We start from the raw sequence: 25,806 nt of genomic DNA on the forward strand, positions 1-25,806 counted from the left end.
CGAATCGATAATAGTTTGCGCGTTATGACTTTTTTCTTTGATGAAGTACATTAATTGAATACAAATTTTTAATAATATCAATGATAAAAATACTTAAACAATTTTGACTGTTATAAAAAAAGTAATTTTTGGTGTTTGGTAATTACCTCAAGAACGTGCCGTGGCCAGATAAATTAATAAAAATGCTAAAATAAGTTTCTTAAAGTCATGTGTAAAAACATTGTGTTCACAAAAAAACTATTACTATAATATGACTGAATATGCCCTGATTCATTATTATTAATATACGATTATTTCATAAAAGGAATAAAATAATAATAATAAAATAATAAAAATACTGAATAAGCGATTTTTCTCGTTGAAGTATCGTTACATCATTGATAATTGTTTCAGGGCTAAAATAAAAACTGTAATGAGTACATGTGCTGAAAATGAATTAATAAAATAAACCCAGACAAGTTATTAAAAATGAAACTGAAAATAATAATAATAATAATAATAATAATAATAATAATAACATTTTAAAAATGAAACCTTCGACGTGTGAAGATAATATAAAAATAAAAATTGTATCTAATAACCTGTATACATTGACATTATAATTATTATTGTGATTATTATATACAATACTGGAATTAAGAATTTGAAACGATATTACATAAGATTAATAATAAACAAATGCATCTTTATCTTTGTTGCATGAGTTTATTTTTTTGTTTTCTTCTTTTCTTTATTATAAATCTGTATAAAAATATTAACTATGCCTTATTTTATATATATATTCCATTATTTATTTATTTAATAATAACTATATAAATATAAATTTATGTATATGTATATATATAGAAATATAAATTTATATTTTTATATATATACATGTATATATTTGCTCACCGAAAAATTTTCATTATAACCATAATAGAATTTTTTGCTATTTATTGATAACAATATAGTAAATAATAAAAAAGATAAAAATTTGAATAAAAAAAATCTGCCGCTTTTTTTTAATTTATTTAAATATTACCTTATGTGCGTAAATTATCATTTTGAGATTTCTTTATTATCGGTATTAAGAGTAATTTAGATCGACATGCCCATTGAGAGAGAGCGTATGATTCGTGTACACGGTCTTCAATAAACTTTTTTCCGGCAATAATTTTTGTCGCTCATGAAAATACCGCTTTGCTGCAGTAAAGCCTACTTGGAATTTTTTTAATGCTCAATGGTGTTTGCTATTTGCAATGCCTCAGATTATCAGTAAAGTTTAATTTTTAGTAATATATAAATAGTTTTTTTAATTATTTGGATATTTTAGTTATCGTGACTATGTTTTTTAGTTATCAAGTATAACTATTATTAAAATTTTATTTTATTAAAATATGACATAATAATAATAATAATAATAATAATAATCGAGTGATTTTTATTTTTATTAAATTGAGTATTTCATTTATTTAATGTTAAAAAATAAATTAAGCTGTAAAAATGAGTTTTTCAGTTAAAAAAACAGGAGGTAGAATGTGGCATGAAGCACGAAAACAAGAAAAGAAAATTCGTGGTATGCTTGTTGACTATCGGAGACGTGCTGAACGTCGTCGTGATTACTATGAAAAAATTGTAAGTATTTTGAAAGCCATTTAATTAAATGTCACTTTATATATTTATTTTTCATTTATTTTAGAAATCTGACCCAACACAATTTCTTCAATTACACGGAAGACCGTGTAAAATTCATTTGGATGCGGCGATTGCTGCTGCTGGAGATAGTCCAGCTAACATGTAAATAATAATAATAATTATAACAATCATCAAAGTCTCTTGATCTGAAAATTAATTGGAGAATAATACTAAAGTTAGCCGACGTTTCTAGTTTCTTTTATTTTTTTTAATTTATTAAATTGGAGCAAAAAAATATTTTTTTAAATTGCACTTAAAGTTTTTCGAGTTTTTTATAAATGAAATTTTTTTCTTATTTTTTTGTAATAATTTTTTTAATAAAAAAAATTCTAAAAATTTTTAAATGCCAGCTAACTTAATTTTCATGATGGAAGAAATAATTATAACATATATGTATATTTTTTTTTATTGGTAGGATGCCATGGCAAGGACATGATGACAATTTGATTGATAGATTCGATGTTAGAGCACATCTTGATTGGATACCAGAGCCACCAAACTCGGTTGACATTGATGTACCATTAACGAGTGAAGATAGACATATTAATTATGAACGATATCGTATTATTGTTCAAAATGAGTTTTTAGGAGGTAATTAGTTTAAACAAGCACATTCCATACATTAATCTTCGAATTTTACGTTTCTTTACTGTATATTAGTTGAATTGAAATTAATGCGTAATATATATTTACATAATACTTATTATAGTTATAATTTTATTGATTTTCAGTTACTGAAGAAAAATTTTTACATCAAATTCATTTAGAAGAACAATTTGGGTCATCGACTAAACCCGAATTTTTAAAAGATAAGAAGAAATCAAGTAATAATGCTGCTATTGGTTATAATTATGAGACAGATGAGCCAATACAAGAAACCGCTAAACCAGATTTGAATTCAGTTGATGAAAAAGCTGATGATGAAGATAGTGATATTGATTTAGGTATTATTAATTCTTATAATTATAGTTATTGCTATGAATTATTTATTTAAAATTAATTATTTATGATGTTCAAATAGATATTTGTGTGGATGTATCACAAATTGAACCATCTCAGGCACACGAGATGAATCAAGTTGCTCAAAAGTATGGATTAATCGGAGCTGACTATTTTAGTTTTTTAACCCAGGACTTTGAAGAAGCGGAATCCTTAAGGCAGGCACGTAAACAAGAAGAAGAAAAAGCTATGTATTCAGGAAGACGTTCACGACGTGAACGTCGAGCATTTAGAGAAAAAAAAATGATTGGGCGAGTTATGAGTCCACCTAGGTAACTATAAACTTAATAATTATAACTAGCAACCTTGCAGTCACTATGTGACTGCCGTGACTTATAAACTATAAATAAATAAAATTTAGCTTTATTAAATAATGACTTTTGTTAAATTGCACGGTACTTTTTTAACTATTAACATTTTTATAGATATAAGCTCATCCTGATGCTACACTCATCAAGAGCTTTCATTTGAGTACCCACATGCATTTTAATATATTTTTATCATATATACATATATACATATATATATATAATATATAAATATATGAAAAATTGATGTGGGTACTCAAATGAAAAGTCTCAATGAGTGTAGAGTTAGAATTAGCTTATATCTTTAAAAATGTCAATGGTTCACAAGGTTGTTCCTTAATTATGTTAAATTGCACAATACTTTTTTAACTATTGACGTTTTTGAAGATATAAGCTCATCCCGATGTTAGACTCATCAAGAGCTTTCATTTGAGTACCCACATGCATTTTGATATATTTTTCATATATACATATATATAATATATATAAATGTATGAAAAATTGATGTGGGTACTCAAATGAAAGATCTTGATGAGTGTAACATCGGGATGAGTTTATATCTTTAAAAATGTCAATAGTTCACAAGATACAAGGTCATTTCTTAATTATGTATCTAGCGATAGAGCATTTTCAAATTCAGTCTAAATACTTATCATTATAAATTGACTATTGATGAGAATGAATTGAAACCATGAAAAGGCACAACTTAAGGTCAAAACTTTTCCAACGATACCAAATTTAACCATAAAAACCTATTTTATCATATAAATACACTGGCCACAAAATTTCTTTTATTCTCTTAATAATATAGATTAAATTGACATCTTATTACATTATTTCAGTTAATTAATAATAATAACAATTAATAAATTATTATGTTTGTAGTTACGCAGCGCGAGAAAGTCCTGAGTATAATCCTTATCGAAAATCATCATCTAAATCACGTTCACGTTCGATTTCTCCGGCCAATACTGGACAGATTACTTACATCACAAGTTTTGGTGGTGAAGAAGAAACCCATGGCAGTAGTTCACAAATAACACCATCGAGTACTAAGAAAATAAACTACTCTCACTTGAGACGAAAAGGATCAGAAAGCCCGAATTTTAATGAAAGAACTATCAGTCGAAGATCTGTTAAGTCTAGATCAAGAAGTCGCTCAAGGTCTAGAAATAGATCTACACGATTTTATCGTTCTCGAGACAAACGAATCAGTGATTCTCGATCCAGGTCGGTTTATTGCTATTTTTTAAATAAAAAAAAACTTGCATCAAGAAAATTTTAAGAAAGACAAAAGTTATTTTGGAGCAAGAAAAAATTTTCTTGATTCAAGAAACTTTGATTTAATTCAAGAAATATTCAATCTTCTTTAATATTTTCTTGAGCCAAGAAAATTTACTTTCCAGTCAAGATTTTTTTTTTCAGTGTTGAATTGAACTAAATGAAAAAAATTTTTATTTCTTAGGTCAAGAAGACAACGATCTAGACCCAGAAGAAGATCAAGATCACGAAGTCGATTACGTCGTGATCGAAGCAGGCACCGTAGAAGTGCGAGCACCTCACGCTCACGATCTCGATCTCGATCCCGGTCTCGATCACGATCACGCGGTCGTAGATCAAGAACCTCATCTTCGAGTAAATACTCACGCTCAAGGTCTAAATCAAAGTCACATTCTCGTTCGCCTGGTAACCATCGTAAGATGCGATATTCTAAATCGAAGTCAAGGTCTAGATCGAGATCAAAATCCCCCGTGAGATCTAGGTCAAGGTCTAAAAGTCGTAATAGTGTGGGTAAAAGATCGAGAAGTGTGGAAAATAAAACATCATTGCCAAGGTACTGATTTTTTTATTTATTGTTGTTAGATGAATTAAAATATTTTTTTATACTAAAGTTTCTATTTTATTTATTTTAAGGTACTATGGTCGTCGAGGAAAATCCTCTAGCTTAGAACTTGAACTTTCCGATAATGAAGATAAAAATAATCATAATACAGCACTTAAATCTACGAGTATTAACGCAAACACGTAAGTATAAAGTAAAAATTTTTAATTAACAATATCTTCTGCAGATAGTTTGAATATAAATATTATTTTGATTACAGAAACAAGCCAAAAGCAGGGCTAAGTACAAATTCTGGTGGCGGACACAAAGTCAGTAAGAACCGTAACGCTTTTTTAGACAATTATTAAAAACACTGATTAATGACTGAACATTTTTAATATGATAGTTAAAAGTATCAATGATTTTAATATAAAAAAAAAATAAAATATATATTTTTATTAAGCAATCGACAGATGTCATCAAATCATCTGTTTAATATTGAATTATATTTTTATTTTATTTATTTTAGTTATATATAAAATTAAGTATAAATTAATAAGCCGTAGTTTAATGAATATTGAATCCAAATTTTATTCAACAAATACATTTATAAAAATTACTTGTTGAATAAAATAATAATTGGAATCGTTTGAAATTAAAAATGGATTATTTTTCTCAATTTTTTTTTATATTTCAGCCGGTAAAAATTACACCCCAAGAGCGGCTTAAGAAAAAAATGCAAACTTTACTAAACCGCCAATGTAAGTCTATTCAACAAAATGAAAAAATCATTCATTATTTAAGTTCAGAACATTAAAATAAAGTATAATTTTAAATTTACAGTTAGAGCTGATAAAAAAGCTGAGCAAGCACGAATCGAAAAAATGGAACAACAAAGACAGGACCGCGAAGATGAAATTCGAGAAATGTCTTTAAAGCTTCGTAGAAAGTATGCTTATAAAAATAATTAATTACTTATTAGTTAGTTATTAAACTAAAATATTAATCACAATTTTTTTTTAAACAGACAAAGAGAAAGACGACATCGTTATGAAGGCCATAGTACGGATTCACGATCTTCTGTTTCAAGATCACCGAGTCCTGGTCGAAGCCCTCGACATTCATCTAGTCGGCGTGATCGAAGAGATCGTGATTTACGTGACACAAAAAACGATAATGATAGAGAAAGAGATAGGGATAGAGATAGACGAGATAGAGATTCTAGTAGGCAAGAATCGAGGAGACGTTATAGAGATTGTTCGCCTCGTTCTTTAAGTCCCCGTAGTAGTCGGTAAAAGATAACTTTTTATAATTAGTCAAAATACTCCTTGCTGACGTTGGACTCAAAAAATAAATTGATCAAGAGTATTTTAGACATATTATTAACTAACAAACGTCGTAAATAAAAAAAAAATTTTTTTCGATTGTTAATTATCGAATAACATGTCTAAATATACCCCTGGTCATTGTATTTATCATCAAATAATTTTATTATAATCAATTTTATTTTTTTTTTTCAGAGGCTTGGTTGATTATTAACTTTTTATACAAAATGCACAATCTTCCATCCGATTATTATTGAAATAATGTAACAAATGAAATGTTAATATTAACAATCATAATATATATTAGCTAGAGATAAAAAGTTTGTAAATTAATATCTATCTTCTCTAATAATTGTTATTGATAATATATATCACATTGAAATGTTTGCGCATTTCGTTACACGTTTGTGGTGATTGTTATTTATTATTTCTGCGACGTTTCATATTTATAAAACAATTTTCCAATAAATATGTTTATTATAATCAATTACTAATTTTCAATCATTATTTTTTTTTTAAGTTTTTGCATTTATCCATCCATAAAAATATTAATTCCTAAGTATGTTCTCAAGATAATAATATCTTGACGTAATATATGTGATAATATTTAATTATCAAGTTCTTATTATGAGACTAATAAAGTAAGGATCAAAATTATATACATTTGTAATAGAGACGTCAAGATAACAAGACTCATCCGTACAATGGTCATAACATTTGGAGTTTTAACAAGTAATATTAGAAATTTTATTTTTTTCTTGAATTACTCATTATTATTTTATTAAAAAATACATCAAGTATTTTTTAATATTTATTTGACGATAATTACTTTGTAAAATAATATTTATTTGAGGTTAAGCACTTGTTTATTTTTTACTTTATTAATAACAATAGCAAATTACTTAATTATTTCAGTTAGTGACACATGTGCAGATGATCCTGTTAAAGATAAAAGCGGATTAGAATTACGAAATTTGATTGAAAATGCAGATAGTGAAATTAATAATGTTTTTAAAGGACAAGTTCTGGAGTATAAAATCGTACCGGATAATGAAGATAAAATAATGGTAAAATTTTTAATTATTTATTCACTAAATATCAACTTAAATTTTATTTACCAAACAAATTTAATCAAAATTAATTTAGCCCTCATCTAAAAATTTTTAGAATTTTTTTGATTCAAAAAATTATTACAAAAAAAATTTCATTCGTAAAAAACTTGAAAAACTATAAGTGTAATTTTAAAAAAATATTTTTTAGTTCTAATTTAATAAATAAAAAAAAATCATAAAATTAAAAACGTTAGATAACTTTAGTATGATAAATTTTTGTATGAAAATTTAATTAGCAAATATTATGGAAATTAATTTAGCAGACATTTATTAATTTTAAAAATTTTCTTAACAAATAAATTATAGCAAAAAAAATTAGAAGAAAAAATTGACATGTAGAAATTTTGAAAAATTAAAAATGCAATTTTTTAAAAATAATTTTTTGGAACAAATTTGTTTGTTAAAAAAAAAATTAAAAAATTATTAAGTGACTGCTAACTTTAATGTCATGCAGATATTTGATAATTTTAAGAATTTTTTTTTCATTTAGAAAATATTAAAACAATGGTCAGATAAACTTAAAATAAATGTTATTTTAACAACTGGTGGAACGGGATTTTCTGCAAGAGATAATACTCCAGAAGCGACTAAAAAAGTTATTGAAAAAGAGGCCCCCGGGCTTTCAATTGCTATGCTAAATTTTAGTTTAAAAATCACACCACTAGCTGTGTTATCAAGGTAATAAAAAAATAATTAACAAAATATGTAGTTACCCTGATTAGAAAAGAGATTTGAAAAAATTCGAAATGGCTCAAAGCGAATAAAAAAAAATTCAACTTGAGAAATATATCGATATACATTTTGCTTGGGTTGAATCGTTTTAAACCTTTTTTTTTTTAATAAGGGTACAGTTAACCGGCTATCAGAAACTAAAAAGTTTTTGATTAAAAAATGATTATTAAACTTTTTATTTACTTTAACTAGAGGTGTTTGTGGTATTCGTAAAGAAACACTCATCATAAATCTTCCCGGTTCGCCAAAAGCTGCCAAAGAAAATTTATTGGCTATAGTGAAAACTATTCCACATGCTGTTGACTTAATTATAAATAATAAAAACAATGTAATTAAAACACACGAAGAAGTCCAGAGAGCCAAGATTAAGCACGAGTGTTCCCATGTAAACCATTCCGATGATTCAGTAAGTTGATAAGAATAATTATCAGTGAACTGAGAAAATAAAAAAAATTTATTTTTAAGTTTAAAGTAGGAAATGTCGCCAATCGTCGTCGTACCTCTCCATGGCCAATGATTTCTATGGAAGAAGTAGCTGAAATATTTAATAACATAAAGTGGAATAATGAAACTGAAACAGTAGATTTGTGGAAATGTCACGGAAGAATTTTAAGCAAAGATATTTTTTCTCTTTGTGACTTACCGCCTTTTCCTGCTTCTATTAAAGACGGATACGCAGTGATTGCTAGTGATGGTGATGGCTTAAGACAAGTATTAGGTGGACTAGAGGCTGGAGATACGGTAAAATTATTTTATCTTGAAAATATTCTTATTATCAATTGAGTAATACATAAATTATTTTTCTAAATAAAATCCAGCCAAGCTTAGTGAAACTGAGTAGCGGTTTTTGTGTTAGAATAAACACTGGAGCACCGGTACCAGATAGCGCAAATGCTGTTGTTCAAGTAGAAGATACTAAGTTAGTATCAAAAAATGAATTTAATGAAGAAACAGAAATAGAAATTTTGGTTAAACCTTCAGAGGGGCAAGATATTCGTCCAATCGCTAGCGACATACGAAAAGACGAATTGGTATTGCGTAAATTTACTAAAATTGGAGCTGCTGAATTGGGAATTTTAACAAGTTGCGGATATTCTAAAGTTCAAGTTACTAAAGTTCCTGTAATTGGGATCTTATCAACTGGAAATGAACTGCAAACAGCTGGAGAAATTCCAAAACCTGGTCATGTCTACGATAGTAATAAAATTACTCTTATGATGTTACTGAGAGAATACGGTTACGATTCGATTGATTTGGGAATTGCTCGGGACGAGTAAGTTCACTAAAATACTACGGTAAATATTTATAAGTGGGGTCAATCATTTTAAGTTTCATTTTTTTGAACGAAATGTTTATTTGATTTTATTGATATATTTTTTTTTTTGAAAAATACATAAAAAATAAACAATTACAAAAAAAAAATATAGTTGATCATCACAATTTTAACAAATTTTCAAAAAAATTTATACATTTTTTAGAAAATTGTGTTATTTAACTTTTTAGTAGATTTAATAGAAATCCAACTATTGCAATGGTTCTCATGACGGAACTTTGAAAAAATTTTGCTATATTTCGACTTGACGAGCTGAGTCAGGAAATAAATATAGCTCAAAAGTTTATATATATATATGTTAGATATAACGCGGCTTGTCACGACGATAGCGTCGCTAATTTACAACGGATCTTTACCAAATTCAACATACTTATTCTACAGATAGATACCAAAGTCAAGTTCGAAGATGAGCTAAATCGGTCAAGTAATTTAGAAATGCCAGGATTTCAAAATTTTCAAAATCATAAAAATTCATATTTCTTCACTTTCTTACTCGAATAACTTTTGAACGGGATAACTTATTTCTGTGAATTGCATCTGAAAGCTCTTTAAATAAGCTTTAATTTTAGTACCAAATCATATCGCGTTTCAGATGCCATAAGGGCGTATACCGGCAAAAGGTCCTGGTGAAAAGCCATAAGGGCGTATAAAAATTTTTTTTTCGGGAATCAACGCAGTTTCGTCTGAAATGTGCAGAAATACAAAAAAAAATTTATACGCCCTTATGGCTCCCGGTACCTATCTCGGATGCCATAAGGGCGTATAACAAAAATTCTGTTTTTTTTTTTAAGTCCAAAAAACATTTTAGTTAGGAGAAAAATTTTTTTTTGCATTTCTGCACATTTCGGACGAAAATATATCGATTTCCGAAAAAAAATTTTTTTGATACGCCCATATGGCATCCGAGGTGGGGCCCGGGAGCCATAAGGGCGTATCAAAAAAATTTTTTTTTCGGGAATCAACGTATTTTTGTATGAAACGTGCAGAAATGCAAAAAAAAAATTTTCGCTCAAGTAAAAATTTTCTTGGACTTAGAAAAAATAATAGATTTATTATTTTTAGTATAATTTAGTATAATTTTTATACGCCCTTATGGCATCTGTAACGCGATATGTGTAGTCTCAAAATTATGTCTTATTCCGCTATGTCAATTATGAAATTTGCTGTTGCACGTGTTTTTTTTTTTTTTTTTTCGTTTACAATCCTAGTAGTTTTTTTTTTTTCTACTCATTAAGAAATCTACTTCCATTTCGGCTCCCGAATGGCCTGTTTTTTTAAATACTCGTTTTTTTATGCACTTTTCAAAAAAATATATATCAAAAACATCAAAATAAGATAAAATAGAAATTTTATCCAAAAACATGAGAGCCAAAATTTTTTCCAACTTTTGAAGGTAAAAAAGCTATTAAAATCTTTATTTTTTCTTTTACGAGATTTTTTATCATAAATTCACCGTAAAAACAAGCAGAATAAAAAAAAAAAATTTGAAAATGTTAATTTTTCACCTATAGTTATGGCCCAAAATGGGGTTGACCCCACTTGTAAATAATTACCAATACTACAAACAAACATCTAATTGTTGTTTTACAATTATTAATTATGCTCATACTTTTTTTAGCGAGAGTGTCATGATAAAAGTTATGCGTGATGCTTTCGACAAAGTGGATGTTCTTATAACCACAGGTTCTTTGTCGATGGGTGACCGAGATTTGGTTAAGCCAATTTTAACTCAAGTTTTTGGTACTAAAATACACTTTGGAAGAGTTAATATGAAGCCAGGAAAACCTACGGCATTTGCAACTTGTGTTTATAATAATATAAATAAGTATATCGTATGCTTACCAGGCAATCCGGTTTCGGCAACAGTCACAGCACATCTATTTGCCATTCCCTTGATTAACAGGTTGTCTGGTAATTATTCAAAGCCAACGATCGTTCAAGCTCAAGTAATTTTATTTCTTATTTTTTAAAGAAATGAACGCAATGAAATAATTGTAATAATATTTACTTTATTTTTTATCATAGGTTTCTTCTTCATATAGACTTGATCCTCGGCCAGAGTACGCGCGAGTTATTTTACAGTGGTCAGATCCAGAAAAAATTCCAGTGGCTTATAGTACGGGTAATCAAATAAGTAGCAAACTGCTCAGTTGCAAACATGCTAATGCATTACTCATGCTACCTGGACGAACTGATGAACGCAAAGATGTCAAAGAAGGCGAGTCTGTACCAGCAATGCTTCTTGGCTTCGATCAAATTAATTTTTAATTTATTTGAATGATATATCATTCAAATTTCATTCCTTTAAGTACATATAATTTTCTAATATGTCATTGATTCGTTAAGAATTAAAATCACTGCGTATATTTAATAAATAATATTAGATAATAATGAAAATTTATTTTTTCAAAATAGTTGTCTATACTATCCTTAAATCTTGTATGTTATACATATTATTGTAAAAATTTTTGAGAAGTTAATAAAAATACAAACATTTTTTAAGAGATCCTAGTGAAGTTTTTAATAATTTAATAATTGAAAAAAACTATAAAAATATCAAAGTTTAAACTATTTTGGATAATTTTTGACAAAAAAAAAAACTGAACTCTTTCCGAACAACTTTCGTTGGCTTTTAAAAAGTGACAATAAATTGAGTTATACTCAGAACCAAATAGACAACAAAAATTTATATTTCTTCAAAATTACTCCGGAAACAGCACCTGGAACTTATAAAAAGTAATAATTATAATATAAACTTTCGTAATCATAATCATAGTCATCAACAAATATGCTATTGATATTGACATTTTTGGAGGGCCAGCAGATAAAATAAAAAGTGAAGCAAAAAGGGTGATTCTAAAATAATAACATTCCAGGTGTACAAATAGTGATTCTAAACTATCAAATTGTGATTATAAACTATCAGACATATTAAGTTTTTCTTATTCTTTGAAATTTTTTCTAATTTTTTTTTTATATTTTTTTTCCTTTCAAATTTAATTCTTTAATTTCTTAAATTTATCTTCTCTTTACAGATGTTATGTACTGTTTAAAATAATTAATTCTAAACATTCTATACATAAAAATGTAACAAATAAATAAATAAATGATTTGGAAAATTTTTTCAACTTTAAATTTAAATAATTGTAATTTACATTCTTTTTTCCTTATAATATACTGCTGCCGTTAACCCCTTCAACTCATCATTCAAATTGAAACTTCATTTTTCCCACAAGAGCGCGCTTACTAATGGGAATCCCAGGAATCACTCGTCGTATTTATAAGTGTATGTGAACTGTAAATAAATGTGCACTTCTCTATCGTTTAATTACACGCTTTATATTTTAGCAATTATTGTTGCGATTTAGTAACACGTAACTATTTAATTAGTTTTCAAATTTAAGCTTTATTTCTAAGTTTGGGTCAGTGATATTTAAAATTTTTATTTTTGCTCAATAAAATAATAATAAATTAGCTAAGTATAGTTGTAAAAAAAATGTGTAAAATAAATTTTTGAATTTTTGTGATCATATTGTAAAATTTTAATTATTAAGCTGATAGTAAATTAACATAGTTCAATTTTTAATGTTATTATATGAAAAAACTATTTCATCACCAAGTGACAATTGAGATGTTGAAAAATAACATGTATTGTCATATTGACTTTATATCCAAATCAATAACCCTGATTGGTTGTTACATTACATATAAAGTTTCACATATCGTTATCGCTCATATAAATTCTAAGAACATAAATCTACTATTCGTTTTGTTTTAATATACAAGCAGTTGCATGCTTTACTCGTTGCCTGAAATACATAGTTGATAAAATTAAACATCTCTTGCAATAAATAATTCAAGCCTAAAAATAAAAATTAAAAGACATAATTAATATAATTATTATAATAATAATAAGTATACTGTAAGTATTAATTTATAATCTTCAATAGTCCAGAGTTTGTACAAATCATGAATTCTTATTTTAATTTTTATTATTAATGCGGTAATAATTGTTAGTTAAATTAATAATTGATGATTCATCAATTGTAATCAGAGAAAAAATTTTCTTAAACAAGTAGTATAAAATTATTTACAGTTCCACTGTTTTCTCAAACGACCATTGTGGCATTGCTGTCAACTACGCTTTATGTTTTTCATTGCGTTCATTTGTTTGTATATTTGACACAAGCATATACTAGCTGAGTTTTATTTGCCTTATTTTAATTATTTATAAGTGTCAGTTATTTAATGATTAAATAATAATAAATAATTTTAAAAATACAATTTCAAATATATGTTTTATTAATTAATATCTTAATTTTAATACAAGCGTCTTTGGATTCTCTTCTTTAGTTATAATTATCAAGATATTTAGGTAGTATCAATCATCATATCCAATATCTTGTTTTAAAACATGTATTTCTCTGAGTTATATTATAATTATTAATTTTTTAATGATAACTTGTCCAATTTTTTATTTTTTTAAAAAACAAATTTGTTAAAAAAAATTATTTTTGAAAAATTGCATTTTTTATTTTTAAAAATTTCTACAAGTCAATTTTTTTTCGCCATAATTTATTTTTTTTAAAAATTCTAACAATTTTCAAATATCTGCTACATTAATTTTCATATTTTTTTTGTAAATAATTTTCAGCTAAAAAATGTTCGAAAACGAAGATGAAGAATTGCAATTTGCTCTGTTATTGAGTCGTTTAGATTTAAAAAATAATTCTTCCAAGAGCTCTGATTTGAAATCTATCAGGTATGTTTACTGCTTAGAAATCAAATAAATTTATAAAATATGATTATAATAACTTTTTAAAAACAATTTCATATTTTGCTTTCATACTGATCAACCAATAGTAGCTTACTCGATCAAGATTCTTATGATAGTATACGCAAAGAATTTTTTTACCAAATTTTTCAATGGGAGTCTTCTTGGACTTTTGATAATTCATACAAAGACGTCCCACCAAGTGTCATAGATAGTATTCCTATGAATCCTGTGAAATTAGTTTATTCCTCGTTTCAGGAGTATCAGAAAATCTTTTTGCCACCTATCTTAAGTGAATTTTGGTACACATTGCGAGATGATATTGCTGAGGATGCAAAGAAAAAAAAGTAATGTTTAATTTGATATTTAAATTGAATAACATGATATAATACTTGCGTAAATTTTAAATATTTTAGAAAACCAAGTACAATAACTGCACCAATCAGAGAATCATCGTATGAGTTTATTCGAGTAAGCAACAAAAGCGATGATTTAACCCGTCGGCTCACCCGATTCAAGGTGACTGCAACAGTCCCACGTAACATTAAAGATAATAAACTTGAAAATAAGTATCCTGGTCGCGGAGATTTCGTCATTATTAAGTATACAACCAAAAAAACTGAAGATTTTGGATATATTGAAGAAGTTTCGAGAGATGGAAGTAAGAAACGTATTTTTTTAATGAAATATTATAATAGTGAAATTAGCTGTCAGCTGTCAATTTTAAAAATTTTTATAACAAATCAATTATAATAAAAAATGCTTCTAAAAATTTTCACTTGTAATTTTTTTTAATTTTCACATGTGAAATTTTTTAATTAAATTTTTTTTATAATAATTTAATTGCCATAAAATTCTAAAAAAATTTTTAATGTCTGTCAACTTCAGTATTATTAAAATATTAAAAGTTGGTTGATTTTAATCGTAAAGAATATTTTTTGTTATTATAAAACTAATTTACTTATTTCTTTTTTATTATAAAATTAATTTCATATTTAGATCGATGGAGCTCATCAACAACATTGACCTATGTTATTTTGACAAAACTCTGTTCACAGTCTGAATTATCAGGTTCTGTAACTCTGGTTACTGTAGACTGGATTTTGTCGTATTTAACTCACGTTGATTCATTAGAGAATATCTCTCAATCGCCTTTGATTAAATTAATTTTAAAACCAGATATTGACTCTTTCCGATTAATGCCATGTCTCACCATTCTACCGATTGTCACAAAAGTACTTTAATATTTATTTATTTATTTATTTATATTTAAACAATTTTAATTTGCATTATAAAACTTGTTTTTTTTTTAAAGGACACTCTTAATTCAAAGCAATTGGAAATTATGTCCCGAGTTGTGACTACTGTGGAAAGCCGAACTCCTGGGATATGTTTAATTCAAGGGCCACCTGGAACAGGAAAATCCACTGTGATTAAAAATATTATTGCATCTGTATTGAGTAGAAAACTTACACCTAGAGTGTTAGTATGTGCGCCTTCTAACAAAGCTATTGATGAATTAGTTCAGAGATTGTTAGCGATTCAACCACTTATGGAAGGTAGTATATGATTTATACTTCAATAAATATTATTTTATGTTGTATTGTACTAAAAATTAATTACTTACATGTTGTTATATAGACCAAAACATTCCTTGGGATATTGTTCGAGTTGGTCGAGAAGACAAAATTCATAAGTCAGTTAAAAGTGTATCTTTATTGAATCTTAGAAAGAGTGTAAATATTTTACTTTATTACTACAATCGGTAATTATTTACAAGTGGAGTCAGCCCCATTTTGGGGCGTAACTAAGTGAAAAATTAACATTTTCAAATTTTTTTACGGCGCATTTATATGATAAAAAAATGTCGTGAAAAAAAAAAATAAAAATTTCGATAACTTTTTTGCCTTCAAAAATTGGAAAAAATTTTGGCTCATGTTTTTGAATAAAATTTCTATTTTATCTTTTTTTGATGTTTTTGATATATTTTTTTTTGAAAAGTATATAAAAAAAACGAACAGTTAAAAAAAAAATTAATATCACAATTTTCTAAACAATTTATAAATTTTTTTGAAAATTTGTTAAAATTGTGATAATCAACTTTTTTTTTTTTTAATTCATTTTTTTATGTATTTTTCGAAAAAATATATATCAATAAAATTAAATAGAAATTTCGTTCAAAAAAATGAAAATTAAAGACCCCACTCGCAAATATTTACCCTATAATCTACTCAAGTTCTAATATTAATTACATTAAATATTATTTATTTATATAATAGCGATTCAGTTCAGTAACGAGAGAACAAGCTGCAGAGGAACATATTTTAAACAATGCAAATATAATTGCATGTACACTTACCTCTTGCTACACCAGCTATCGTATGAAAGCTGTATTTGGGTATTATTGACTTTTATTGAAAAAAAAGTTTTAGTCTTATAAATTTAACTAAAGAAAAATAATTATTTTCAGAACTAACAGATTGAACATACCTTTTTGTATAATAGATGAAGCTTCTCAGGCTACGGAAATTTTAACTTTAGTCCCACTAATGTTCTCTATCAACAGATTAATTTTAGTTGGAGACCCTCAACAGTTGCCTCCAACTGTATTATCTCAGGTATTGAATATAAATTACAATTAATAATTATTGTATGTATAAAAATGTTTATTTTATTTAGAAAGCAAAGGAATATGGGTACGATCAGTCTCTTTTCGCAAGAGCGCAAAAAATTTTTGAGAGTGAGTCCGAAAATCCTATTGTGATGTTAGATACTCAGTATAGGATGGTGAATGCGATCGCGGAATGGCCAAACCGATATTTTTATCGAGGAGCGATTAAAAACGCTGCTTCCGTAGCACCGCTAAATTTTTGCAATTATAAAGTTTTAAATCACTCATACAGTCAAGATTCTGACGGTCATTCCAATCCAGATGAAGCGACACTCGTAGCTGAAATCGTTAAGGCTTTGATCGAAAAAAATAAATCGATAACCAGCGACAAGGAAATTGTTAGTATTGGTGTCATTACACCTTACAAAAGGCAATGCATGTTAATAAATGATTTATTGAACCCACCGTAAGTAATTTTATGTTTTATTGCTTATTAAAACTGATTTATTTTCATTAGCAACCTTGCAGTCACTATGTGACTGCCGTGACTTGTGAACTATAAATAAATAAAATTTTGCTTTATTAAATAATGACTTTTGTTAAATTGCACTTCACTTTCTTAAATATTGACGTTTTTAAAGATATAAGCTCATCCTGATGTTACACTCATCAAGAGCTTTCATTTGAGTACCCACATGCATTTTTGATATGTTTTTCATATATACATATATATAATATATATAAATATACGGAAAATTGATGTGGGTACTCAAATGAAAGGTCTAGATGAGTGTAATGTCAGAATGAGCTTATATCTTTAAAAACGTCAATAGTTCACAAAATACCGAGTCATTTCTTAATTATGTATCTAGAAATAGAGAATTTTCGAATGCAGCCTAAATACTTATCATAATAAATTAATTATCTGTGAGAATGATATGAAACTTTGAAAAGACACAAATTTAAGTCAAGACCTTTGCAATGACACTAAATTTCACTAAAAAAAATCGATTTTATCATATGACTATCCTGGACACAAAATTTCTCTTATTCTCTTAATAATATAGATTATAATTTTTTTTTTAATTTTTAGTGAAGTGAAAAAATTACTGAAAAAAGATGCAGGTGATGATAATCCTGATAAGGAAAATGATGACGGCGGCAAAGAGAATACTGATACTGATGAGAAAGTCAGCAATGTTGAGGATAGTAACAAAGAGAAAAAAGATGAAATTCAAGGAGAAAAAGATGATACACCGAAGCGAAAAAAAATTGAAGTCAACACTGTTGATAGTTTTCAAGGCTCCGAATGTGATATTATCGTAATGTCGTGTGTAAGAAGCGAAGGTATTGGATTTGTTAAAGATCCTCACAGACTTTGTGTTAGCGTCACTCGAGCTAAGCACAGTTTAATTATGTGTGGTAATTTTAATACGTTCAGGGTAAGAAAATTTAACTAAATGTATATAATTTTTTAATATTAATTAATGTTAAAGACTTTATTATTCATTTTTTGAAATTCTTGCAGATTAATGAAACATGGGAAAATCTTTTAAATGATGCTCAGTCTCGTGGTGTTTACGTCGATATTTCAAAAGATGGAATTCAAGCGATAACAAGTCATATAGTTGTTAATCATAATAATTCTTTCTTTTTTTAATTAATATTTATATATTTTATTGACTATGTTCTTTATGATTTTAACTACTACAATGCTCTTTTATTAAACTATATATCATAATTTTATTATTAACGATATTGACAAACTCAATTGTAATATTGATACTTGGTTTTACTTTTTTAACTTTTAACTTTACTTTTAACTCAAATGTATAAATTAATAAAAAAAAAACAGTCTATCCGATAATCACTTAAGGAAATTAATTAATATCATGAAAACATCATCTATACATTTTTGATACTTTGAATGTAAGTAATTATTTTTTAATTCTACTTTAGCAATTTCTAAACATTGAAATGTGTATTTTTCAAACTATAATTTTCCTGCGTAGCGTATTGAATTACTATTTATAGATCAAAGCTGTCAGTGAATGTTGAAAAATAATAGCTAGAATTCGAAGTCCGAGAACTGAATATCAAAACATCCTATATAAATTTCTTGGTTTTTCAAATCATTTTTTTTTAATTATCTGATATGGTTATATCACTTAGTCATAATTTCTGTAAAAAATGTATATGAGTTATTAATCTTTTTATGTGTCAACTTAATTTAAGATGAATGCTGATGTAAGAATAATAATGATCAAGTATACTTATTCAGTTATATTTCAATTTCATATTGATAACATATAGAAAACACGACAAGATTTGTGCACCTACGCCATCTGGATAATCGAAATCTGGGTAAAAGAAATACCCTTTTTATATGAAAATGTTTTGTTTTACCACTACCTACGAACTTATCACATAAATCACGCATTGTTATGCAAATACTATTGAAACACGAACATAGTAACTTGAAACCAACTTTGCGTTTCACTTATAACAATCGACATTCGAATATCACATAAAATATAAAAGTATTGTAGTATTTAATCTGTAGTTTTGTTACGATGTAAAATACAGCTATTTAATTTATTAATTTTTGTGGCTAATCTTTGTTTTTATGTTAATTTTGTAAGTAAATATTATTATTTCAATGATACTAATTAATTTAATGATACTAAAATTAGCAGACATTTTACAATTTTTGATTTTTTAAGTTTATAAAAATAATAATAAAAAAAAATTTTTTTTATACTTTTTTTTAATAAAAAAATTTTCAAATGTCGGCTAATTTAATTTTCATATACTTTTAACTGCGTAATTTTTATTATTATAATTTTTCTAGTTTCAATAACTTTTAATTGACCATCATAATGTAGTTTTACTACTGACGAGATTAAAGTGATTAAAGTTGAATTATAAATTATACTTGTAATTATTTAAAAAACTGTAGCTTCATAAATGCATCAGTAAAAACAATATTTCCAAGGTATCAAACGGTACAAATTTGTTTTGTAAGTGTACTATAATTTATAAATATACATTACGTCAACTGAAAATGACTGATGTACATCGAGTTTATTTTATCGGTCTCTTATAATTTCTCCGAACTGATTTTATTTTATCTCGCAATGAGTTCTCAACTGTTTTTCAGTTGATAGTTATTCCATAAAAATCATTATAAAGTACCGGGTACTTACTTTTAAATTTAAGTGAAAATGTTTTTTTTTTCTCTATTTACAATTACAAGAATCAATAAATTTTGTTCATAAGTTTACTGCAGTAAATATTTGCATGAATCATACTCGCTCAACTTACACAAAATTTCTATTGTAAGTTTTTGATGACATTAAAGTTAGCTAACCATTTTTTAATTTTTTTTAACAAACAAATGTATTCCAAAAAATTATTATTTAAAAATTGCATTTTTTAATTTTTAAAATTTCTACTTTTCAATTTTTTTTTTTGCTATAATTTATTTGTTACAAAAATTCTTAAAATTATTGAGTATCTGCTAAATTAATTATCATAAGTTTTTCTTATTGTTATCAATTATCAATTATAATTTAAAAATATTGAATATAATATTTCCCGCATGGAGAAATATATATGTCAAAAATATATGTCGCATATATAATATATATGCCGTATATATTTACGCAAAAAAAAAATATGTCAACATATATTTTTCACATAGATGCTGACATATATGCAGATATACATGCTTACATAGGCCGCGTTCAAGTTTACTAAGTTCTTGGCAGATCTTAGCATATCTTGTAGCAACAATTTAAAGTAACTATATTGTTTTTTAAAAAAATCTATAATAAAACAATGCAAAGTGTATTTATTTAAGTGTGTCTAAATATTAATTTTTTGGTAGATAAAGTCAGCCCTACTCAGAACTTAGTAAACCTGAACGCAGCCATATATGTAAGCATACACTGAAAAAAAAATTTCTAAGTTTGAAAATTTTTTTACTCAAATCAATAAAGTTAAATTTTTCAAAATTATTTTCTTAATTCAAGTTAAATTTTTTTCTGTTTATCTCTAGACATTTATATGCACGCATATATGTGAACATATATGCGGACATATATTTAGCGCAAAAAAAATATATGTGAAAATATATATTTGCATATATTTTTCGCATATATATTTTTCCATGCGGGTTAATACATATAATACTTATGATATTAAATATTCATTTGTTATTTATAGGAGGCTAATCAATTTTTTTTAAACAAACAATGGGGGACGAATTAATATCAAGATTTAGAAGTTTAAATGCTTCTAATTCATCACGAAGTCAACAGACTAATATAACCAGGTTTGTAAATTTTACAAATTATAACGATAAATTTATAATTATTACTTCATAACTGATAACTTTTCTTCTTTTAATTTTGTTAAATTAGTTTAAGAAATACATCAACCTGGAAATATTCAACAAAAGAATTTTTCTATCAAATTTTTGAGTGGAACCCCACATGGCTTGTTGACAAAAATTATGAAGAAGTACCTCCGCCTATAATTGACTCAATAGAAATGCAACCTACTAAATTATTATATTCGGATCACAAATCTTATCGAGAAACTATGCTACCGTTTACGGTCCATGAATTTTGGTATCAGTTGAAAGATAATTTTGTTGAAGAGAGGAAGCGAAAAAAGTATTAAAATAATATAAATAACTATCCACTAATTCATAAAATATACTCAATATTTATAATTTACAGACTCAAAGAAATAACTCCAAGTGTAATGCAAAGGTCTTACAGTTCTGTAGTGGTTGATGACCCAACTAAAAAATTTATCAGCTTGCAATTAATAGCTACGGTACCATACAGTAGTGATCTTGAAGACTTATATCCCAGTAGAGGTGATTTAGTCATGATAGCAAACAGAAAAAAACCATATTCAGAGTTCGGATATGTGGATGAAGTAGTAAGAACTGGTGGTAATTAATACTTGAATAATAATTGAAATTTGATAAACTTTTAATTATAATTTTTATAAATCTAATTTATTAAATTTTTTAGGAAAAGACAAGGGAAATATAACATTAAATTATCGTTTGATGACTAGATTTACCCCATTGAACGCTTTACCAGATCATCTGTCATTGACAACAGCTGGATGGATATTGTCTTATTTGACGATTTTAGAGGCTTTGGATAACATTCCCCAATCAATACTGTGTAAGCCAATTTTAGAGCCGCATCCTGAATCGTACAAATTATCTTCAACAACCGAGATTCTGTTTCCGATAACTGAGGTATGAATTTTTTTAATCTTTGATGAAACTAGTAGTTTATTTATTTTTACAAACATAGGAAAGCTTGAACGAGAAGCAGACGGAAATAATGTCAAGAGTAATAGCTACAATCCAAAGATCCACCTCCGGAATATTTTTAATCCAGGGACCTCCAGGGACTGGAAAGTCAACTTGTATTAAAAATATTATTGCAAATACATTGAAAACAAATAGTGCATCACGATTATTAGTATGTGCACCATCAAATAAAGCGATCGATGAATTAGTTTTAAAACTGCTTGCTATACAACCAGCAATGCAAAGTATGTATATTAATTTAAAAATTATATTACAAAAACTAATTTTTTTTTATTTTCAATAAATTAGAGCAAGGTGTTCCATTTTTTATTGTGCGTGTGGGTAGAGAAGAAAAAATTCATAAAAAAGTACTTCCTATATCTTTGCAAAGACTTGGTCGTGAATGGAAGGTACATATTGATTACTAATAATTGAATAATAATTCTTCTAACCCGTTGTCACCTTTTCGGTCATTTTTATGCTAGTATAAATCTAATTCAATGGGCAACCATCGAACTTGAACACTAGTTAGCTGGTGAATGCTAGTATCTGTTCGACTAAATTTTAAGTATTAATGACCGAAAAGGTGATAACGGGTTAGAATTATTATAAAAATCACGGTTGAGAAAAATTAATAAAGTTTAAATTGAATAATAACTTTTATTCATAATACTTGAATTTGCCGTCATTTAAGAATACACTTCAATGCTTTAATATTTATTACAGAAACATACTATTTTCAAACTCGAAACGAGAGTGTCTATGATTGAGGAAGAAATTTTAAAAAATGCAAATATTATTGCTTGTACTTTGTCGTCATGCTATACAAGTTATAAAATGAAGAATCTGTTTGGGTAAGGTTAATTTTTATATTAGACAACAAATCTTGGGAACGTGTACAAAAGTAATGAGATGTTAAATTTTTAAAAAAAGCATTTAAAAAAAAAATTTAACATCTTATCCCTGTTTAAAAAAAAATTGATTAAAAAGAATTAAAAATGATGAAATTCGAATTCTTTTCAATAATTTAAATTCTTTTGTTTGTATATACACGGAAAAAAGTAAACTGTAATAAATAATATTTGATTTATAATAAGTAATGATCAACTGCTAAAAATTACCATTTCAAACAGTAAAATCGTGATTTTGCTATTCACTTTATAATATTTATCATTTAAACGCTACAATTAATTCTTTAAATGGAAGAAAATACTATTTCAAACAGTAATATTCGCTATGTGAATGTCGGAAATGTTAAAGTATAATAATTAAGAATTTTGACTTTGATATTTATCATTTCGTACCTAAAAAATGATCGTATGATATGTAAAAAGTATAAAATAAAGTTACTAAATTTCTAATACAAGTAACGTCAATATTTACAAATAAAAATGGTAAATTTTAAACGCAACGCTAAAAATGAAACTATAATTATTGACCTGCGTGGACTGGTAAAATTTATATTTTAAAAGTAGAATTTTTACTGTTTCAAATGTTGAATTCTTCTAGAGTAAGACCCCCTTCTCCTCATATTATGGATTATATATTGAAATGGCAATTTTTATCATTTGAAACTGTAATTTTTTAAGATGAGAGAGTTGTTATTTACTATAGTAACAGCTACTAATCATTTATTTTCGATATTAAATTATAAATTGTGGCTTTTACACTTTCTACATTAAGTTCTGTAATATTTATATTTTTGCCACCCCGATGCCCGCTGTACTATTTGAAACTATAAAAATTAACCGGAATCCGAGTGAATTTTACAGTTTACTTTTTTCCGTGTATAGATATACAGTTTGCATAACCGCTTCTCAATTCTTTTCAATCAGTATTCTTAACCAGGGATTGCTATTGTCTACGTTCCTAACATTTATTGTCTAATATTTCGCAAAACGGATGAGAATCTAAAAAGTAGTTAATTTTTATTTTAACATCTTCTTTTTTTGGTTTTTGTACAAACAATAATTATTTTTAGAAATGGTGGCCTACAAATTCCATTTTGCATCATCGATGAAGCAGCTCAAGCCACCGAATTATTAACATTAGTACCGACGTTGTTAAGGATACAAAGATTGATTTTGGTTGGAGATCCACAACAATTACCACCAACTATTTTATCCAATGTATTTATGATAGTTTTTTATTTTTTAGAAATTCTGTTTAATTAATAACCGCTTTGTTATTTTATTTTTTTAGAAAGCGAAGGGATATGGATACGACTCATCGCTTTTTGCGAGGGCACAACATATTTTTGAACACGAATTAGAAAACCCTATTGTTATGTTGGATACTCAGTACAGAATGTTGGATATGATCGCACAGTGGCCTAATCGTTATTTTTACGGAGGACTTTTAAAAAATGCGGCATCTGTAGCTCCATTAGATTTCTTTAATTATAAAGTATTGAATCATTCGTTTCCACAAGACACTGACGGCAGATCAAATCCCAATGAAGCTATACTAGTGGCCAATTTAATTCGTGCTTTGAGAGAAAAAAATAAGTTGATACAGTCTGAAAAAGAAATTACTATTGGCGTGATTACACCATATCAAAATCAACGTAAACTTATTAATTCACTGATAAAAACTATGTAAGTAATTTTTTTATATATCTTCTAGTGTAAATAAATTAATGTAAAAAAAAAAAAATACTATTTATGTTTACTTTAGTAACAAAAAAAAGGAACAACCCAAACAATTGAAAATTAAAAAACGTTCTGATAAAGATGAAGATGATGTTGATGGTAATATTGATAAAAATAAAAATAATCAATCAGAGAATTCTGAAAAAGAAAGCATCGATGCCAAAAACAACGAAGAAATTAATGATGAAGACTATAAAGAAAATAGTGGCAGTGAAGATAGTACAGATGAGGACGAAAATATCAATATTGATATAAACAACTGTGGTATAACAATAATTTCAGAAGCTGCTAAACTGGAAATGAAAAAGAAAATCGAAAAGAAAAAAAAAGCTAAAAGAGCTAAGAAAATAGAAAAAGATAACAAGGATGATGGGAAAAAAAAAGATGAGGCTCCTAAGCAAAAAAAAATTGAAGTCAACACGGTAGATAGTTTTCAAGGGTCTGAGTGTGACATAATCGTGTTGTCATGTGTTCGCAGTGAAGGAATTGGATTTGTTAAAGATCCCAATAGACTTAACGTTAGTCTAACGCGCGCGAAACACAGCTTAATACTATGTGGTAACTTTAACGCTTTTAGGGTAAGAGTTTTCATCTGATTTAAATAATGTAATATAAAGTTTTTCTTACTTGGTTGTTTTTATTTCAGCGTAATGAAATGTGGCAGGATTTATTGGATGATGCACATGAACGAGGTGTCTACTTCAATCTTACCGAAGGAGAAGAAATAAAATCACTTATTGATCACGTTATTATTAATCACAAACATTAATAATTTTTAATCTGCTAGATTTATGTTTTAAAGCATGTTAATAATAAGCTAAGTTAAGATAATAATAATAAAAAAAAATGATTATTTGATAGAGATTTATATTTTTAAAGTTTCAATTTGTATTCTATGAATGAAAATAATATTCTCTAATAAAAGTATATATCAATAAATTATGAATAAATTTTTCTTAATTAGTACCTCCTACTTTAATAATAAAAGTAAAAAGGTTATTTCGAATTTGTAAATATAAATTTTATTCATCTAATTATATTGAAATAAAATTTATTGCTTAGTGTCCTCATATGTCTGATACATTAAATATGGAAGCTTTATGGTGTTCTGAAAAAAATTA

At 26.7% G+C, this 25,806-nt stretch overlaps 4 protein-coding genes across 8 annotated transcripts; all 4 read left to right on the plus strand.

Moving 5' to 3' along the window:
- Nucleotides 1-597: 597 nt before the first annotated feature.
- LOC123264360 (regulator of nonsense transcripts 1 homolog) lies at nt 598-18,550 on the plus strand. Of its 4 annotated transcripts, none has more exons than XM_044727605.1 (12): nt 598-610; nt 13,963-14,070; nt 14,172-14,429; nt 14,499-14,743; nt 15,082-15,317; nt 15,398-15,641; nt 15,724-15,818; nt 16,362-16,480; nt 16,553-16,700; nt 16,762-17,159; nt 17,787-18,135; nt 18,222-18,550. In XM_044727605.1, the coding sequence occupies exons 2-12, from the start codon at nt 13,970-13,972 to the stop codon at nt 18,351-18,353; spliced, it is 2,325 nt and encodes a 774-aa protein (XP_044583540.1). In that variant the 5' UTR covers nt 598-610; nt 13,963-13,969; the 3' UTR covers nt 18,354-18,550. The 4 variants fall into 4 exon arrangements, with proteins under 4 accessions (XP_044583540.1, XP_044583542.1, XP_044583539.1 ...); XM_044727607.1 differs by lacking the exon at nt 598-610 and adding an exon at nt 13,592-13,683 and having other exon boundaries at nt 17,928-18,135; XM_044727604.1 differs by lacking the exon at nt 598-610 and adding an exon at nt 13,594-13,683.
- On the plus strand, nt 1,406-6,618 carry LOC123264361 (CLK4-associating serine/arginine rich protein-like). 2 transcript variants are annotated; one of them, XM_044727608.1, is made up of 13 exons: nt 1,407-1,617; nt 1,682-1,779; nt 2,093-2,268; nt 2,409-2,621; nt 2,699-2,948; nt 3,870-4,214; nt 4,450-4,818; nt 4,899-5,009; nt 5,087-5,135; nt 5,504-5,567; nt 5,650-5,755; nt 5,834-6,097; nt 6,327-6,618. In XM_044727608.1, exons 1-13 carry the CDS (start codon nt 1,486-1,488, stop codon nt 6,343-6,345), a joined length of 2,196 nt encoding a protein of 731 aa, XP_044583543.1. In that variant the 5' UTR covers nt 1,407-1,485; the 3' UTR covers nt 6,346-6,618. The 2 variants fall into 2 exon arrangements, with proteins under 2 accessions (XP_044583544.1, XP_044583543.1); XM_044727609.1 differs by lacking the exons at nt 5,834-6,097; nt 6,327-6,618 and having other exon boundaries at nt 1,406-1,617; nt 5,087-5,139.
- Nucleotides 6,713-11,624, plus strand: LOC123264363 (gephyrin). The gene is made up of 8 exons (XM_044727613.1): nt 6,713-6,863; nt 7,047-7,198; nt 7,734-7,921; nt 8,168-8,381; nt 8,441-8,716; nt 8,794-9,248; nt 10,927-11,254; nt 11,334-11,624. Exons 1-8 carry the CDS (start codon nt 6,836-6,838, stop codon nt 11,574-11,576), a joined length of 1,884 nt encoding a protein of 627 aa, XP_044583548.1. The 5' UTR covers nt 6,713-6,835; the 3' UTR covers nt 11,577-11,624.
- Nucleotides 18,551-19,827: 1,277 nt separating the features above from the next.
- Nucleotides 19,828-25,501, plus strand: LOC123264359 (probable helicase senataxin). The gene is made up of 12 exons (XM_044727603.1): nt 19,828-20,031; nt 20,921-21,029; nt 21,118-21,372; nt 21,439-21,659; nt 21,742-21,977; nt 22,036-22,279; nt 22,344-22,444; nt 22,761-22,888; nt 24,016-24,163; nt 24,237-24,631; nt 24,711-25,263; nt 25,332-25,501. Exons 2-12 carry the CDS (start codon nt 20,950-20,952, stop codon nt 25,452-25,454), a joined length of 2,484 nt encoding a protein of 827 aa, XP_044583538.1. The 5' UTR covers nt 19,828-20,031; nt 20,921-20,949; the 3' UTR covers nt 25,455-25,501.
- The last annotated feature ends 305 nt before the right edge of the window (nt 25,502-25,806 follow it).

The sequence above is a fragment of the Cotesia glomerata genome, linkage group LG4 (assembly GCF_020080835.1).
Source record: "Cotesia glomerata isolate CgM1 linkage group LG4, MPM_Cglom_v2.3, whole genome shotgun sequence".
In the NCBI taxonomy this organism is placed as follows: domain Eukaryota; kingdom Metazoa; phylum Arthropoda; class Insecta; order Hymenoptera; family Braconidae; genus Cotesia; species Cotesia glomerata.

Bases quoted from the DNA above. Each gene is read 5' to 3' on its own strand.
- LOC123264361 (XM_044727608.1), top strand. From the start codon at position 1,486: ATGAGTTTTTCAGTTAAAAAAACAGGAGGTAGAATGTGGCATGAAGCA. The intron at 5,010-5,086 runs GTAAGTATAAAG...TTTTGATTACAG, and splicing joins ACGAGTATTAACGCAAACAC to AAACAAGCCAAAAGCAGGGC. The intron at 5,568-5,649 runs GTAAGTCTATTC...TTAAATTTACAG, and splicing joins AACTTTACTAAACCGCCAAT to TTAGAGCTGATAAAAAAGCT.
- LOC123264363 (XM_044727613.1), top strand. From the start codon at position 6,836: ATGGTCATAACATTTGGAGTTTTAACAA. The intron at 7,199-7,733 runs GTAAAATTTTTA...TTTTTCATTTAG, and splicing joins ATAATGAAGATAAAATAATG to AAAATATTAAAACAATGGTC. The intron at 11,255-11,333 runs GTAATTTTATTT...TTTTTATCATAG, and splicing joins CAACGATCGTTCAAGCTCAA to GTTTCTTCTTCATATAGACT.
- LOC123264360 (XM_044727605.1), top strand. From the start codon at position 13,970: ATGTTCGAAAACGAAGATGAAGAATTGCAATTTGCTCTGTTATTGAGT. The intron at 14,744-15,081 runs GTAAGAAACGTA...TTTCATATTTAG, and splicing joins AGAAGTTTCGAGAGATGGAA to ATCGATGGAGCTCATCAACA. The intron at 18,136-18,221 runs GTAAGAAAATTT...AAATTCTTGCAG, and splicing joins GTAATTTTAATACGTTCAGG to ATTAATGAAACATGGGAAAA.
- LOC123264359 (XM_044727603.1), top strand. From the start codon at position 20,950: ATGGGGGACGAATTAATATCAAGATTTAGAAGTTTAAATGCTTCTAAT. The intron at 21,373-21,438 runs GTATTAAAATAA...TATAATTTACAG, and splicing joins GAAGAGAGGAAGCGAAAAAA to ACTCAAAGAAATAACTCCAA. The intron at 25,264-25,331 runs GTAAGAGTTTTC...TTTTTATTTCAG, and splicing joins GTAACTTTAACGCTTTTAGG to CGTAATGAAATGTGGCAGGA.